General features: G+C 42.1%; 1 protein-coding gene across 1 annotated transcript; it reads right to left on the reverse strand.

The window, feature by feature from the left end:
* Window positions 1-263: 263 nt before the first annotated feature.
* On the reverse strand, window positions 264-7,456 carry METTL20 (methyltransferase like 20). The gene is made up of 4 exons (XM_012641001.1): window positions 7,414-7,456; window positions 5,091-5,516; window positions 1,485-1,615; window positions 264-692 (listed from the first exon to the last, which is right to left on the reverse strand). Exons 2-4 carry the CDS (start codon window positions 5,399-5,401, stop codon window positions 349-351), a joined length of 786 nt encoding a protein of 261 aa, XP_012496455.1. The 5' UTR covers window positions 5,402-5,516; window positions 7,414-7,456; the 3' UTR covers window positions 264-348.
* Window positions 7,457-16,863: the final 9,407 nt, after the last annotated feature.

The following is a 16,863-nucleotide window of genomic DNA, read 5'->3' on the forward strand; positions in this document are numbered from 1 at the left end:
CAGTTGTCTTCAACTATAGAAACAGATTCAGCTAGAATATCTAATTCCTCTCCACTACTTCGATCACATGTTACCACCACTGAGTATTGCCTTCCATCATAATATTCCTACAGCAGTAAAACTAGGGGAAAAAATTGCAGACAGAGAATTGTATAATTAGCATGCACAGAAATTCAGAACTAGTTACGTGACAAAGGCTGACACAAATTTAAACCTTCATATTTGGAAACAAGATTTGCCATTTAATAGGAATTGCATTCTTTAAACTGGAGAATATCTCTTGTGAAGAAAACTTTTAGGGTTAAATCCACACATAACTATATTCATACTTGGAAGCACTTTGACAACTCAAGGCTGAAAATCCCACACTGTGCTTGTCGTCAGTCCATTGTTTTGCTGCCTGGTAGGCTCTGGAAGTGAATATTCCACCACTTTGTGCAGCTGACGCTGAATGCTGTGTCTGCTGAACTGGGGCCTCCCAGGGTCACCAATCAGTACTCGAGTTCTGTAGGTCCAGAAGCAATTCTTCAGCCACTGATGAAGGCTATCTGCAAGACTTTCATCATAAAACATATCTCCAAGAACAACAAGGTCCCACTTATCTTGTTCCAAATCCAAAATGTTTTTGGTTAAAATGGGCAAAGGATTCAGTCGGTTCAATTCACAATTTAGTGTAATAGCCATTCCTGCAACTTCAAAAAGGCATATAATGATTGATATATGGTAGGCTGTTATAATTCCCTGTTGATTAATTTAAATAATTTAAGAAATCTCCTAAAAATATGGTTTTTCCCCCTTTTTGTTGAAAGTTTTTTTTTTTAGATAAAGTTTATGGCAATATAAGCCGTATACTGCAATTTCTGAATATATGACTGGATATCCTAAAAATAAAACAATCCAAAATACCTAGAAACACTGGGATTTTGGGAAATTTGCTTATCGCAAACCAAGAGGTTTGGTTTTTTACTGTGCACAGGGAAACAAGCCTTGGGCTTGAGCATGGCAGCAAATCAGAAATGAGACCCCTGTGTAAAGTACAGATCTTCAAGGGCTATGTCCTCAGTGAAAGGCTAGACCAGAATAAAATCAGATAAAATAAAAACTTGTCTCAACTTGAGTTCTAATGGAATAAAAATCTCCCCTAAAGACACAGGCCTATCCTTACTTGGGCCTGGAGTCAAACAAACACTATTTATTTCAGAAAATTCCTAGCCCAGAAATTAACTTGAATGCTTCCTGGTTGGTATACTTCCAGGATATCTGGAAGATACAAATGCAAATCCTCTTGGGAAAAATGTACCATCAACTCAGGCCTCAGAGGATTCCCACACATAATGTCCCACTGAACAAAAATTCATAATATCAGATTACAAAAAAAAAAAATCAGATGGCAATAAGCTATCACATTGAGATATGTGTACATATTTATCCCAGAAAGAAAAAAAAAAGATGAGCTTTAAATATTTTTGAATACGAATACTTACTAGGGTCTATGTCATTGGCCAAGATCCTTGATGCTCCACTCATCTTAGCAGCAATAGCTGTAGCTCCACATCCACTCCCCAGATCTAGTACAGATTTCCCTCTGACAACATCAGGATGATCCAGAAGATACCTACATTAAAAAGAAAAGAGAAAGGATGGGAACAGGTCAGTAAAAGGTATCAGAAAAAAAAAAAAGAGAGAGAGAGAATAAGAGAAGAGATGTCTTCAGGTTGACTGGACAAAAGAAATAGTGGAACCTAGCAGACGAACTTGGTCCAACTTTGGCAAGTTTGGTCTGACTAGAGTGAAACAAAAAGTCCATCTTCAGAGCTGGGCAGAGGGCAGGAGAGAAGACCTAGTCATTTGGTCTTTCGTTTCAGCAGGTGTGAAGAGTAGTTCCACACAACCGACCAATCATGCTCAACTTAAAAAAAAAAAAAAGTTGTAAAGAAAAATGGAAAATCTCAGGACCCCCAAACCAATTATGTGAAAGTTAAATCTGGAGACTGAGTCACACAACACTGGCGTCCTTTTCTCTGACAGACAGCTGTCACCTTGCAACCTTATGTCAAAGCACTATATATTAGCCAGACCCCTACAAAAGGAAAAAGGCCTCATGCATCTCCAGACGACGGCCTTCATGCATAAGTAAATTCGTGGCCAGCCCCTAAACCTTTCGAGATGTATATCCTCCCATAAACAAGGACATGTCAACTGCAACCTAAGTCTAACTTCTTGTCCATGAAACTAACGTCTGTCAAATTTCACAATGACAATGTTGATTACAAGGTTATCTTCCCAGGTACAGAACAGAGACAGGATGAGATTAATCATTACTCTACAGACCCTGCGACAGGTATCTGCATAATTACTCTCATTTTCCAAATTACCTTAAGAATGGCATAGATTTACTGGGTACTAATTAAAATCTCACAAGAATGTAACCATTTGTCTCAACACCTACCCCCCTTTTTCCTGCATGCCTTTTTCCCCTTTAAAGAAATGTGTAAATACTAAGTCTCCTAAAACCTCTCTGGAGAGCACAGGCCACGTTGCTGTGACTTGTGTTTTCCTGGGCACACCGTCAAGTTCTTACTCAATAAACCTTGATTGAGAATCTTGCCTTAGTCTCTCATTTGAGTTGACAAAATATTGAATACTTGCTATGATCGAGACACTACCAAGCACTAGAAATTAAGACTGACAAGATATTGCTATAATCAGGACTAAGCAAACTAGATTCAAAATTCACTGTCTCTTTTTGATTGTTCATCATAGAGTGATAAAAACCTGTTTCTTGAATCATATTATAATGACCTCTCTGGTAAAGCACAAAGTCCAGTTCAACCAAGGAATTTGGACCAGGGCTAGATAGTTCCCAAACAAGTGAAGATAAATGGGGAATGTAGGGGCCAAGGCCTGTGGCCCCTGAAGGTTCATGGAAAAATCAACTTACAGAAGGCAGATTAATCGGAAAAAAGACAAAATTATTTAATGTGTATACATGGGAGCCTTCAGAATGAAGACCCAAAGATACAGGGGGGAATTGTCCTTTTCTATGCTTAGGTTCAACAATGTATAGACAGCTGTGTGGAAATATGATTGGAAAAAAAGGGCACAATCTAATGCTAACAGACTGAGTGAGGAAACCCAGCAAGGCCTGTCTGTCTAGATTCTTCTTGGCCTCTCTGAGCAGCATTCCTTCCTTCCCGGTATGGGGCAGGTCCCCTTTTGGAATGGGGGTCTTATGACCTACAGTCAAACAAGGTAGGTCAGATCATTTCTTTACAGCCAGTTTTTACACTGAATAGTTTTAGGTTTTATGAGTGGCTTTCAGGAAAAGGGGTTCTGGTTTCTATGACCTGCTTTGAAGAAGAGGGATTTTAGTTTCTACGGCTAGCCTTGGGGGAAAACAGGACTGAGACAGGAGGGAAAGAGGTCAGAGAAAAACTTTCGCTTCTGAGGTTGCTTCTGAAGCCTTCATTTTGGGGTACCGTTTTCTGAGTTTCAACAGGAAACACTGAAATAATAACTGTCAGCTGACACTGGATCTTAGGATTGGAGTAATAAGGAATAGTGGGGCCATGGCGAAGTAGGCTATCCATGCCCTGTCTAAAGTGCTGCTGCCCATCTTCAGCCAATTGTCGCTGCACAGAATTCCAGTGTTATCACATATTCCTGTTTTTCAAAACAAAGTAGATTTTTACATGAAATCTCCAAAGTTTCAAATGTTAGCAACTAATTTTTTAAAAGTGTATAGGTACAGGCCAAACAAAAAACACTTAAGGGTCACCAGTTTATAACCTCTAAATAACACAGTGTCTTGAGAAGATTGATTATATTTTGAGTTGATAAACAGTCACTTTAATAGACTTCACTTAAATTGTCAGCATTTTAAAAATATGATATAACTAAATAAAGCTTGATAATCAGGCCAGGTGCAGCAGCTCACGACTATAATCCCAGCACTTTGTGAGCTTGAGGTGAGAGGAACACTCAAGCCTAGTAGTTTGAGACTAGCCTGAGCAACATAGCAAGACCCCCATTTCTACAAAAAATTTAAAAATCAGTCAGGAATGGTGATGCATCTGTAGTCCCCAGCTACTTAGGAGGCTGAGGCAGGAGGATCACTTGAGTCTAAGAGTTTGAGGTTACAGTGAGCTACGATGACGCCACTGCACTCTAACTCAGGCAACAGAGCAAGATCCTGTCTCAAAAAAAAAAAAAAAAAAAAGAAAAAGAAAAGAAAGAAGGAAAGAAAGAAAAGAAAAGAAAAAATACAGCAACACAACCAGAAAATTGGCATTGTTTGGTACCACCTGGAAAGCTTTCTAGCCCTTGGATTTCCCCAAAAAAAGACCTATGCTTTCACTTATAGACTTTGCATTTAAAACAGAAGTCCTTAACACCCTTCTAAGGTTTTACAGCTTTATAACCTCATGGCATAAACAGATTAAATCATTTACCAATCCCAGAACAAGGACTAGATCCAATAATTAAAAAGGATAGCATGAGAAAATGTCCTAAGAAGACCTTTACAGTATGGAGAGTAGAAAGGTGTGAGGGGGACCTTACAAATGCAAATTTAAGTCCAGAGTGGGCCTGAGTTGTCAATAAGCCACTAGAGAAGAAAGAATCCTTGAGCAACCCACTAGCACCTCTTGTTTTATGGGAGAAGAGGCAACTACAGAGGGAGTGTGAGGTTTAAAAAGCAACATTCACAGAATTAAAGTAGGAGAACTGAAGGGCTGGGTCTTTACGTTCCATCTAGGAGCTTCGCACTGGCCATGTACTATGAATCATGAACCTGAGAACAGCTGGTATTTCTGGATCATTTATAGCTATCTAGGGTTCTGACAGCTGACCCTAGGATTTCTCTTGGGGAGACAGCTATATTTGGGGAAATACCTTGAAAAGTTTGGTTTAGAAGGGGAAACTATACAACAAAACAAGCAAAAAAATATTGCTAACCTGTTCTAAATAAGAAAACGAGAAGACTTTTGCTCTGGTTTTTTGTAGGGGCAGGAGAATTAGGAGTTCGAGGGGGCTGAAAAGAGAAAGGATCTGTAGCAGCCTTAAAGGTTTCCATTTCAAGAGGGCAGTACCTAGACAGGGCTTGGCCTCCTGGCCAGTAGATTGCCCAGTAAGGATCACTGTGGGGCCACAGGTCAGCTCTTTCCCACCAGAACCTGCACCTGGGGGTCAAAAGCCGCAATTGGATTTCGGGGGTGAGGCTGCCACTGCTGGTGACTTCAGTGTTCTCCTCCAGGAAAGCTCTCATCTCAGGGTCCAAAAAGCTTCCACCTCCTCTCCAGGGATGACAGAGAGCCCAGGGAAACAAAGGAGGACTTCTCATTGCCTGCAGAAGGAGACCACAGCAGTTCCTGCGAGCTTTCCAACCCAGACTCAAAGCCATCAGGCCTTCTCCTAAACACAGATTCTGTCAGTGTTGCTGTTGATAAGGGCTGCTCCTCATGGGCAAAGAACAAGGTCTGTCTTTCAACTTGATCTCAACTGGAATTTGTGGATCTCTAAAAAACAAACAAAAAAATACTAAAAATTCCAAGGCTGAGCAACATTTCTAGATCTTATTACATAATAAGAAAATATTACACTGTAAATTCTGTATCTGATGATTCACAAGTGCAAGTTCATTTCAGATGGAAGCTTTGGTGCATCAACTTGGGGAAATCCAATCTTTCAAAATGATGCATTTTCTCAAGAGAATCATTTTAATAATTAGAACAAATATATAAGCATTTGATTTTGAGAGAATCCTCAAGAAAATGCCTGTTACATTAAATAAGGTATACAATCATCCCTTGACATGCACAGGGGATTGGTTCCAGGACCACTCCCCTATACTAAAATCCGAGGATGCTTAAGTCCCTTATATAAAATGGCATAGTATTTGCATGTAAACGATACACATCCTCCCATACACTGTACTCTTTTTATTTCAAAGTATTACAGGGTACAAGTAATTTTAGTTACATGGATCGGTACACTCTATTAATACTTTAAATCATCTCTAGGTTACTTATAATACTTAACATTAATACAATGTAAGTGTATGTAAATAATTGTTATCCTGTATTTTTTGTATTTTTATTGTTGTATTGTTATTTTATATTATTATTATATTGTTTATGTTGTTATATAGAAGGATGATTGTACCTTTAAAGTTCTTTCATGCATTTAACAAATCACTTACTTTTAAGCAGGCATGCTTGGCAACTGTGAAGAAAATAAACAAAAGTCCTCCGTCTTCAGGAAGCTTACATTCTAGTGGTGGGACAGAGCAGTTAAGGCAAACAGTTTTTGCCTTTATGAACTCTAGCCAAGAATTGTGGGGGTTAACAAACTATAATTGTCTGTAGGCAGAGATATACAAATTATACTAACTACACTATTTCATTAAAGATTGTCATATCATAAAACAATTCAATCGAGTTTCAGATTTTTTTCTTTAAAAAAAACTTTATGGATTTAATTGTAATAAAATAACATCAAATCCCAAATCTTTTTCTGTAAATATCTCTGATGATTCAATTTTATGAAGCCTGGACTGAAAAGATTTGTCCCAACAGAAAAACACCACCTTGATAAGTCTAAGTGGGAATGAGGAACAGCAATTTAAACATAAAGTATACACCCAGTTGTTTGGGACCTCTGATCTGTTCTTCACAAACGTTTTAAATAGTCTTACATGCACCCAAGTATTTAAAGTAGGGGTCAAAAACTCAAGTGCCTACAAGGGTCCAGACACCAGAAGTGAGCGAGGCAGGCTGGCTGAAAGATAACAGGGAGGCTGTAGCAAACTGGAGACTGTTTCTAAACAGACCAAAGGGGCCAGGCAGAAACGTATTGCCAGATCTTCCATTTTCTTAAAATAATCCAGAAATCCAGATATTTACACATTAGCTCCCGCTTTTGAACACCGGCGACTCATTCAAATAGCAAATCGCGGGGCAGGCCAACACGCAGGTCAGGTCACTAGTCTGCGAACTCCAGCTAGACCGTCAGTGGGTCAATGAGGTAGTTTATCCCCTGAGGATCCCAGGGATCTCTAAGAGCCTGACATCCCATTAGACTAATTCTGCCACGCAGCTTTGGGCTATCCCTTGAATCATACAAGCCTAAGGTTCAAAATTAAAGCAGAGCAAACATGAGATTATTTTGGATTCGGACACCATGCCATTTAGACAGATGCTTCCCTCTCCCTCTCCAGCTCCAATGAGGCATCAGCTATGACGTGTGTGATTAAGTGGTGGACACTTGGTTAGTATCAATATTAACAGATAAGGAAAGACGATGGGATAAAAAGGATTAAGTTCCCAAAAGTGTTTCTGACCCCTTTATTTTCCTGCAAAGGACGACAGGAGCCGATCCTTAAAGGGGCAGGCACAGGCCTGCTCATCTCCTCACCTGGCTTTGGTAACACCGCCCTCGGAAGTGGAGCACAGGGTACGTCTGTCCCTCGCCCTTGCGAGTCTTTGCGCGTCTTCAGGGCGGGGCGAGAGGGTCCCGCTTCCCTAGATGCAAGCCGGCGGGAGAGGTGGGGCTGGGGGCGGGGCTGTGGGATGGGGCGGGGCTTCAGGAGGCGGGGCTGGCGGCTCACCCGCGCGGCCCCGCCCCGCCCGCGCTCTCCCGCGGTGGCGCTTTCCTGTCCCCTACACTTTATTTTTTTTTTTGAGACAGAGTCTCACTCTTTTGCCCTGGCTAGAGTGCCGTGGCGTCAGCCTAGCTCACAGCAACCTCAAACTCCTGGGCTCAAGCGATCTTTCTGCCTCAGCCTCCAGAGTAGCTGGGACTATAGGCACACGCCACCATGCCCGGCTAATTTTTTCTATATTTTTTTTTAGTTGTCCGATTAATTTCTTTCTAATTTTAGTAGAGACGTGTTCTCGCTCTTGCTCAGGCTGGTCTGGAAGTGCTGAGCTCAAACAATCCGCCTGCCTCGGCCTCCCAGGGTGCTAGGTTTAGAGGCGTGAACCACCGCGCCCGGCCTCCTACACTTTCTTAAAGGGGCAGAAGTATGAAACCCAAGGGCGTCCTCACCTCACCTGGAAAGTAAGGCAATGTTAAATGTGTGTAATGTTTGTCGAATTCTGATTTCTAAAAAATTCATGCTGAAACTATGTATGTGACCATCTACTATGTGCCAGTCACACTTCTAGGCACTGGGCATAGAGTGGTGAGCAAAATAGACACAGTATAAGCCCTTTATGGTGCTTACATTCAGCTGCAATTAAATCATAATGAACGTCCTCCCTTTTGTAAAGATTTTCATGAATGCACTACCTACATCTATTGGCAGTCTATATCGCTCAAGTCTGGATCCGTGTATCTGCCTTTGAACTGCACTCAGGTAGCTCACTGGCCCCTCAACACACCAAAATTAACTCACCAGCTCACCTGACAACAATTAAAACATGCTCTGGCGAGCCCGAGAGAGAAAAATTGTCCAAAACTAAAAAGCAATGGGCAAACAAATGAAGGCGCTCAGGAAATTTCGCCCCAAAATATGACTCCTTGGTATAAAGAGTATTTTGAATTACAGGCCCTTCCACATCCAAAAAGCAATGGAGGGAGCTTTCCCTCTATCTGCATAAGCCTGACTGGTCAAAAAGATCAAAGGGGAAAACTGACTTCTCTTCCTCTCCCAGTAATCTCTCCCTGTATTGCAGGAAAGAGGATCAAGAATGCCACCAGACCTGGCCCAAACCATTTAAATATAATACCTGTGCCTCAGGTTAATTTAATTTGCAAAGAGAATCATTTACAAGTCAATCTGTTTCCCCCATCCATTTGTCCTCCCTAGCACCATTTGTCACCTCTAAACAAAATTATCTGTATTCCTCATTTCCCCCCTCCCCTAGAAGGCAGGTATAAAAATATCTGGTCCCACTGGGGTATTGAGTAAGCACTCTGTGATTCTCCCCACACGCATGGTAAAAAAACCCTTCTTTTATTAATCAGCCTTAATTGTGAGTTGATCTTTCATAGAACTCTCTGGGGAAAGGGCAAGTTTCCCCCCCACCCCTACACCATGTTTCTGCGTCTTAGTTTGCAGTTTGAGGAATGCACTGGCATCTGCCTGTTCAAAATCAGAACCTGTCACTTGGGTTCTTTGCTCCTTCCCTGGGTTTAAACAGGTTTCTGGCTTCCCATGTGTGGATGGAAAAATCCAAACTCTGAAATAATTTAAAGAGATTTATTCTGAGCCAAATTTGAGGACCATGCCCGGAGCCACACCCAAGAAGCCTTGACCAAGTGGACTTGTAAGGTTATAGCAGAATCTCCCCCCTTGTGTGTGTGTGTGTGTGTGTGTGTGTGTGTGTGAAATGTAAGGCATGTAAGGTTATAGCAGAAGTGTTCTCTTTAATTCTAACTGATGCCATCTGCTTCTGTCACTGTGCTTGCTCTTAGTTGATAGTCAAATATAGCTACACGGAACAGGAGTGACTCCATGACAGGCTGAACTTCCTAGAGTAGGCCTGCAAAGATGTAACAAAACCCCCCCGTGTGTCCTTGCTTAAACTTGCCTGCGAGTGTCGATTGCAGCTTCTTGGAATTTCTCCACCCCAGGCTGGCAGCTCCGATTGCAGCCGACGAGATTACCCCACCCTCGGCCTCCTAGAGTAGTTTGTGCAAGATTAAGCCTCTGGAATTTCCTCTTATCCGTCTGCCCCGAAACTCCTCTTATCCGTCTGCCCCGAAACTCCTCTTATCCGTCTACCCCGAAACTCCTCTTATCCGTCTGCCCCGAAACTCCTCTTATCCGTCTGCCCCGAAACTCCTCTTATCCGTTTGCCCCTGACCACCTGCGTGTGGTTTTTACCTTTATAAACCTCAAACTTGTAAGCCTCGGCGCGGCAGCTACCCAACCTGGTGATGCTGTGCGCCCCTGCGCTGCGCTTGTAATAAAACCTCTTGCTTTTTGCATCAAGTCTCGGTCTCCGCTCGCTTTTCAGGGTGGTCGTCTCTCCCCTGGGCCCACCGCGGAATTATCTGCGGTCTAACAGACTCACTGTGGTTGGGTTACAGTTTGATTTTTATACATTTTCAGGGAGATGGGAATTACAGGCACATGGAAGGCGTACATTCGTTTGGCCCAAAAAGGTGGAACATCTCAAAGCAGGGGCTTACAAGTCATAGGTGGGTTTAGGGATTTAAGGCATGACAACTTGAAGCGGGGGCTTACAAATCATAGGTGGATTTAGGGATTCTTTAGTGGACAATTGGCTGAAAGAGTTAGGTTTTGTCCAAAAGACCAGGAATCAGCTGAAAGGAACGTTTAAGGGTCTTTTATCTTTCACATGATGCTATACCAGAATCAGGTTGGGAAGTAAACAACATCATAAAAACCTGTTTGCTGAGATTTTATCATTTGTAGGTGTTGTAGTGTGGAGGGCGCGAACAGACCACAAGAAAATTTAATGGAGCCAAATTGAGAGTCTTTATTAGCTGGCCAGCGACCACCTCTGCCCGCGTAAAAGCAGTACAAGAGAGTGGCACCAGTCTTTAGTTTTTACAGGAATTTTATACCATTTTGAGGGAGGCTACGTGATATAGAACAGGTATTTTGAGAACAAAGGAAACAAAGGCAGGATGTACAATCAATATTTCAATGACACAGAGTCCTGAGAGCTGGCTGTTCTCACAGTTCTCTGGTGCCCAAAGACAGATTACAATCTTTGAAGTAAAGCACAATCTAAGTTATAGATTAAACACAGAACATTCTTCCAGTTACCCATTGATCATAAGTTGAACCCTTGACATACTTCGCGTGGGGCAATCAGGCCCTGAATTCTATCAATTGCTAACCGCAAGCTTTGTACAGAAGCAAATAGCGTTCATTAAAGTTCCCTAGCAACTATAATTGCATTATACCTTTTTGTTCATTAACCCTTCAAAGCATCTCAGCTCACTATAGTAGGCATGACTCATCAGGCCCCCTTCGAGAGGAAAAATTTTCTTTTTTTGAGGGGGCAAAGAAAAGATCAGAGTTCAGTCCTCACATGTAAACTGTAATCTCCAGGAATTACTACAGGAAAGTGAAACTTGTTATTCCAATTAGCCCCCCAGAAGCATCCTTATCATTTGCTTCTTAGATGAATGGCATATTTACTGTATTCCCACTGATAGGCTACAAACCCAGCATTTCAGAGTATTCTGCCTTAGATTTCCTCTATACTAACTAATATGACGTTTTTATGACCTGCATTCATTAACTTATGAGCTTTTTCTTAGTTGCTGATGTAAACCTTTGTTTTCTCAATCAGAATAATTTCTCATTTCCACACATTATCCGATTTTCCTGCTAGCAGTGAAAGTTTATACGTGTTCAAGATCAATTTGTCTAAGAAATGTTGTTTTTAACCAGCTTTTGTATTCTATCCCAGTGAATAGCTGGAATATTCCAATCATTTCCCAAGAAACCAGAGAGAAGACACAGGCCTAATATTTCTACAAAGGAGGGTCTCCAGCAAAAAGCTTAGTGGTCACCATTGAAGATGCATTTGGTAATGTTTGAATAACACCTTATCCAAAACCTGGAACTAGGCTAAAGGGATTGCTGCATTTCTCCCCTGCAACCCCCTTAATAGTTTTAAAACTGGCCCTTTCCATGCCTCCTGCCGTTGCCTTAGTTTGGCCTCATGACTGCATGCCTGGATTCTGTAATTGGTCTGTCTCTAATCCTGCCTCCTCTGACCCATTCTCTATACTGTCCCTTAAATGATTTTTTCTGAAATTTACATTCCATAGTCAAGAAATGGCCTTATATTCCTGTAATTTCAGAGCAACCATGTAAAACAGGAACACATGGATTTTCTTTACTGTTGCTTGGTGGTGATGTGGTGGTGTTTTTTTTTTTGAGACAGAGTCTCACTCTGTTGCCTCGGCTAGAGTGCCGTGGCGTCATCCTAGCTCACAGCAACCTCAAACTCCTGGGCTCAAGCGATCCTCCTGCCTCAACCTCCCGAGTAGCTGGGACTACAGGCATGTGCCACCATGCCCGGCTAATCTTTTCTATATATTTTTAGTCCTCCGATTAATTTCTTTCTATTTTCAGTAGAGACGGGGTCTTGCTCTTGCTCAGGCTGGTTTCGAACTCCTGAGCTCAAACAATCCGCCCGCCTTGGCCTCCCAGAGTGCTAGGATTACAGGTGTGAGCCACAGCGCTGGCCCTGTTGTTGTTTTTTAACAGAAAGAAAGGACCATTTAGCTTTTATCAAAATTGGCCCAAAGGCATCCAAGCAGACTTGTCAGCTTGTCTGATAACAATTTGAACTGTTGTCTACCCTGTGATTTTCACCTGTAAATATTTGCCCTACACTTTTGTTCAGACAGCTAATTCTCAAATAACTACTCTCTTTTGCAAGTGCAAGTAAAAAATTTTATTCCCTACCCAAGTTTGTCTTTAAGATTTTGAGGTTTTTCAGACAGGTTCTTCAATTATACTTATTAGCTTTACGACCCCACATACATTACTAAACTTTCCTAAGAATCAGTTTCCTCATCAGTAAAATAGTGATTAATAATAATAATGTTGTAAAGCAAAAATAAAAATCTCAGGACTGCCCAGAATTCATTATGCCAAGTGACATAACTGAGCCTGAGAACTAAGTCACACAAGCACTGCCATCCTCTCCCCAGTGAGTCTGTTTTAAGAAATGGAGGGGGTCCGGGCGCAGTGGCTCACGCCTGTAATCCTAGCACTCTGGGAGGCCGAGGCGGGCGGATTGTTTGAGCTCAGGAGTTTGAGATCAGCCTGAGCAAGGGCGAGACCCCGTCTCTACCAAAAATAGAAAGAAATTAATTGGACAGCTAAAAATATATAGAAAAAAATTAGCCGGGCATGGTGGTACACGCCTGTAGTCCCAGCTACTGGGAGGCTGAGGCAGGAGGATCGCTTGAGCCCAGGAGTCTGAGGTTGCTGTGAGCTGGGCTGACGCCACGGCACTCACTCTAGCCTGGGCAACAGAGTGAGACTCTGTCTCAAAAAAAAAAAAAAAAAAAAAGGAGGGGGTTGGAAAATGACTAAACAGGGTTATTTTTCATGGATAGGGTATGGGAGGGAGAAAGGAAGTCTGGCTGGCAAGCTGGTCTTGTTATGCAAATAATCCTCAAGATAACAGCCCTCAGAGAAAAGTCTTCATTCAGACCTATAAGGGTGTCAGACTCTTAGCAAACCTGCCCCTGATCAAATAGGCTGCATTTAACAGAGATTCTCTATAGATGCAAATTTCTCCCCCATCCTCCCCACCTAGACAGCCTTGCATTATTATTACTGTTTGCCTGCAGCCATCTCAAAATAGGACAAGGAAATGTATTTTGGGGTAAAATATTTGTTATTTCCTTCAGCCCTAAAAAAAAAAAAAAACCTTGAAGATAAACAGCCCCTATAAAATGAGTGCATGTCCATTAGAACCTTAGGACTGTAGCCTAAATAAACTCTTAAATGTTGATTGCATGTTTATCTCCACAGATGCAAACCATTGAAGAGATAAGATCACTCCTCTACCCACCCTGAGAAGGTCACCACATTGACTATTTCCTCTATCCCCTTTCTTGAATATTCGTTTTATCTTATGTAGATTTAATGAACACCTGGTAGAACTTCCCAAGAATACCATCAGCTGCCTCACTGCTCACCTCCTTCACGCCTCCCCTTTTTCTGCATACCTGTTTTCCCTTTAAATGCAAACTTCTGAAATCCTTCTGCGGAAAGTCCAGGACACAACAGATACTTTGTGGGCTGTGCTTTTCCTGGGTATGTCCTCCGATTGTCAACGGAAAAGAAGCCAAACTCTGAGCCAAATTTGAGGACCATGACCTGGAGCCATGCCCAAGAAGCCTTGAGCAAGTGGACTCACTGTGGGCTGTGGCTGGGTTACAGTTTTGTTTTATACATTCCAGGGAGACAGGGGTTACAGGTAAAGTCATAAATCAATACGTGAGAGGCATACATAGGTTTGGCCCGAAAAGGCAGGACATCTCAAAGGGCAGGGGGCTTACAAGTCATAGGTGGGTTTAGGAATTCTTTAGCTGACAATTGGCTGGAAGAGTTAGGCTTTGTCTAAAAGACCAGGAGTCAGGGGAAAAAGTTAACATAAGGGTCTTCTGTCTTTCATGATCTTTCATGTGATGCTGTACCGGAATCAGGTTGGGAAGTAAACCACATTATATTGGGTTAACAAAACCCGTTTAATGAGATTTTATCATTTGTAGGAGTGAGTCACCAGTCCTCCTTAGAAAGGAATTTTTTAGGCAAAAGAAAAGATCAGAGTTCAGTCCTCAAGATCTTGGCTTAATAAACCACAATTGAATGACTCTCATTTTGCAGTCGCTTATTATTTAACAATGTATTGGAAAGATTTAATGAGATAAACATCCTTAGCACAGTTCCTGGCATATAGAAAATGCTGGTAAGTGTGCTATCATAGTGATAATCATTGCTGGCAACACACAGGTAGTGTTGATAAGAAGCAGGACTGGACTGGAGGCTAAAGATCAGGCAGCAAATAGTTTAGAGGGAGGCAGGACCAAAGACAGGATGACAGCAAGTTGGAGGACATTATGGGAATCCAAGCAAGCAATAACGGAGGCAGGGCTAAGGCAATTGCAGCAGGAATGAAAAGAATTGTTAACATCTGAAAATGCTCAAGGACAAGCTATTAGCAGGACTTGGAGACTCATTGAATAAACTTGCTTAACTACAGGGATAGCCAACCTGAGAGCAAGATGTTGATTTTTCTTTCTCACCTAGACTTGCTTGTGCTCTTAACCACCATGCTACCTGGTAGGATCTGCCATCTAGTGGTATTACAATATGGTTTTAATTTGCATTTCCCCAATGACTAACAATGTTCGATCATTTTTTCATGTACTTATTTGCCATCCACACATCTTTTTTGATAAAATGTATATTGAAATTGTGTCTCTTTTTATTTTATTTTATTTTTTTGAGACGAGGTCTGCTGAGCAAGAGTGCAGGGGTGCAATCGTAGCTCACTGCAACCTGCCTAAAACCCTCTCCAGCTCCCCAGGCCTTCAATGATAGAGCCAAGTTCCTGCCCACAGCTTTCCAGGCCCTTAGTGATCAGTCCCTACTTATCTTTCCTGCCTCCTTTCAGAACACTCCTCTTCTCCCTTCTCAGCTACTCTTGTTATCCTCCCATGGGACCTTGTTCTCTCACCCCTAAGCCTTTTTTAAGACAGAAAGCTGCCACCACCACGATCACCCATACGCTTCTCTCCTCCCTGTGTTATAGTGCGACAGAGACCACCTTGAGGCCGAATGAGCCAAATTGTGAGTCTTTATTAGCTGGCCAGCAACTACCCTCTGTACACTACAGACGGCTACACAGCAGTCCAGAGCCGAAAAGGTGAGAAGACTTTATACTAATTTGGAGGGGGGGCTATGTGACATTAAACATGACAGAGTGGAAAAAATAATTACATCATATATTCCATAGCTGCGGGGTCTGGGACCTGCCTCAGACCACCTGCCTGGCCTCAGGACTGATTACAATCTTTGAGCAAGCAAGGTTACAGAAGCAGATAGCATCAGTTAAGGCAGGGAGCATTCTCTCTTGGGTGAGGCAAGTACAGTAAATTTTACTACAGACAGCTGGGGGCTTACACAATCAGTTACAAGGTCATTGCTTACAGAGTACAGATTTTTCTATTAGGGCGAGGTTTACAAAGTACAAGCTTTTTACTCTATAAACAGGAATGAGTCTTGAAACAGCATTTTCATAATAACTTTTCATATTTTTGAGGCCTACTACTACACCTGTCCCTAACCACCTCCTTCTGCCTCAAACTCAGTTCGGGGTTAAGATCCTCTTAAAAGCCTTCTCCAACACTTCAAAACACACTAATCTTCATATTTTCATAGCTTCCTGTGGGCCTGTCCCACAAGAATATCAAGCAGAATTGTCATTGCCTGGCTTCCCTGCTAGACTTGGAGGAAGAATCGTCTCGTTCTGTTACAGCAAGTGTTACAGTGGGGGGTTCTGAGGACAAACCAAGCGGCACGTGGAGAGTCAGAAAATCAATCAAGGTTTATTCGCCGGCAGGCTCAGAAGGGTCTCACCACCAAATTCTGAGCCTTGCCTACCTGATTTTTCCCACTTTTATTAGGTTGGGGTGGTCTGAGGGGTGGGGTCTCAGGTGGCTAATGCTCTAGGTAATAGGTTAGTTGATGTGCCAGGTAATAGGTTTAGTATTATGTTGATGCTCTAGGTAACAGGTTAGTATTATGTCGATTAGGGATTTCTGAGGGGCTGACGTGCCAGGTAATAGAAGGGGGTCTTCCTTATCAATTCCTCTTCTGTAGCACAGTTAGCCACTCAATACATCCTGTTAAATGAAAGAAAAAGCAAATAAATGAGTAGATTAACAAACGTTGCATATCAGTGTCTTATTTTTAAATTTTATTTTTAACAGCTTGATTGAGACGTAATTGACGTACAATAAACTTCACATGTTTAAAGTACACAGTTTGATGTTCCGACATGTGTAGATACCCATGAAACCAAAATCAAGACAGTGAACACATTTGGGCCCTTCTGCAATCCCTTCTCCAGTCCTTCCCCACTCGGCCCATCCCCAGACAACTACCCATCTGCTTTCTGCCACTACAGTTTGTATTTTCTACATTTTTATATACATGCAATTATACAGTTTGTGTTTCTTTGGTCTTATTTCTTTCACTCTCAATTATTTATTTATTTTTTTTTTTTGAGACAGAGTCTCACTCTGCTGCCCGGGCTAGAGTGAGTGCCGTGGCGTCAGCCTAGCTCACAGCAACCTCAAACTCCTGGGCTCAAGTGATCCTACTGCCCCAGCCTCCCGAGCAGCTGG

Source organism: Propithecus coquereli, unplaced genomic scaffold, assembly GCF_000956105.1.
Source record: "Propithecus coquereli isolate 6110/MARCELLA unplaced genomic scaffold, Pcoq_1.0 Scaffold16, whole genome shotgun sequence".
NCBI classification, from domain to species: Eukaryota; Metazoa; Chordata; class Mammalia; order Primates; family Indriidae; genus Propithecus; species Propithecus coquereli.

Bases quoted from the DNA above. Each gene is read 5' to 3' on its own strand.
- METTL20 (XM_012641001.1), bottom strand. From the start codon at position 5,401: ATGGCTTTGAGTCTGGGTTGGAAAGCTCGCAGGAACTGCTGTGGTCTC. The intron at 1,616-5,090 runs GTACTGCCCTCT...TTTTTAATGTAG, and splicing joins GGAGGCCAAGCCCTGTCTAG to GTATCTTCTGGATCATCCTG. The intron at 693-1,484 runs GTAAGTATTCGT...GCCTTTTTGAAG, and splicing joins GGCCAATGACATAGACCCTA to TTGCAGGAATGGCTATTACA.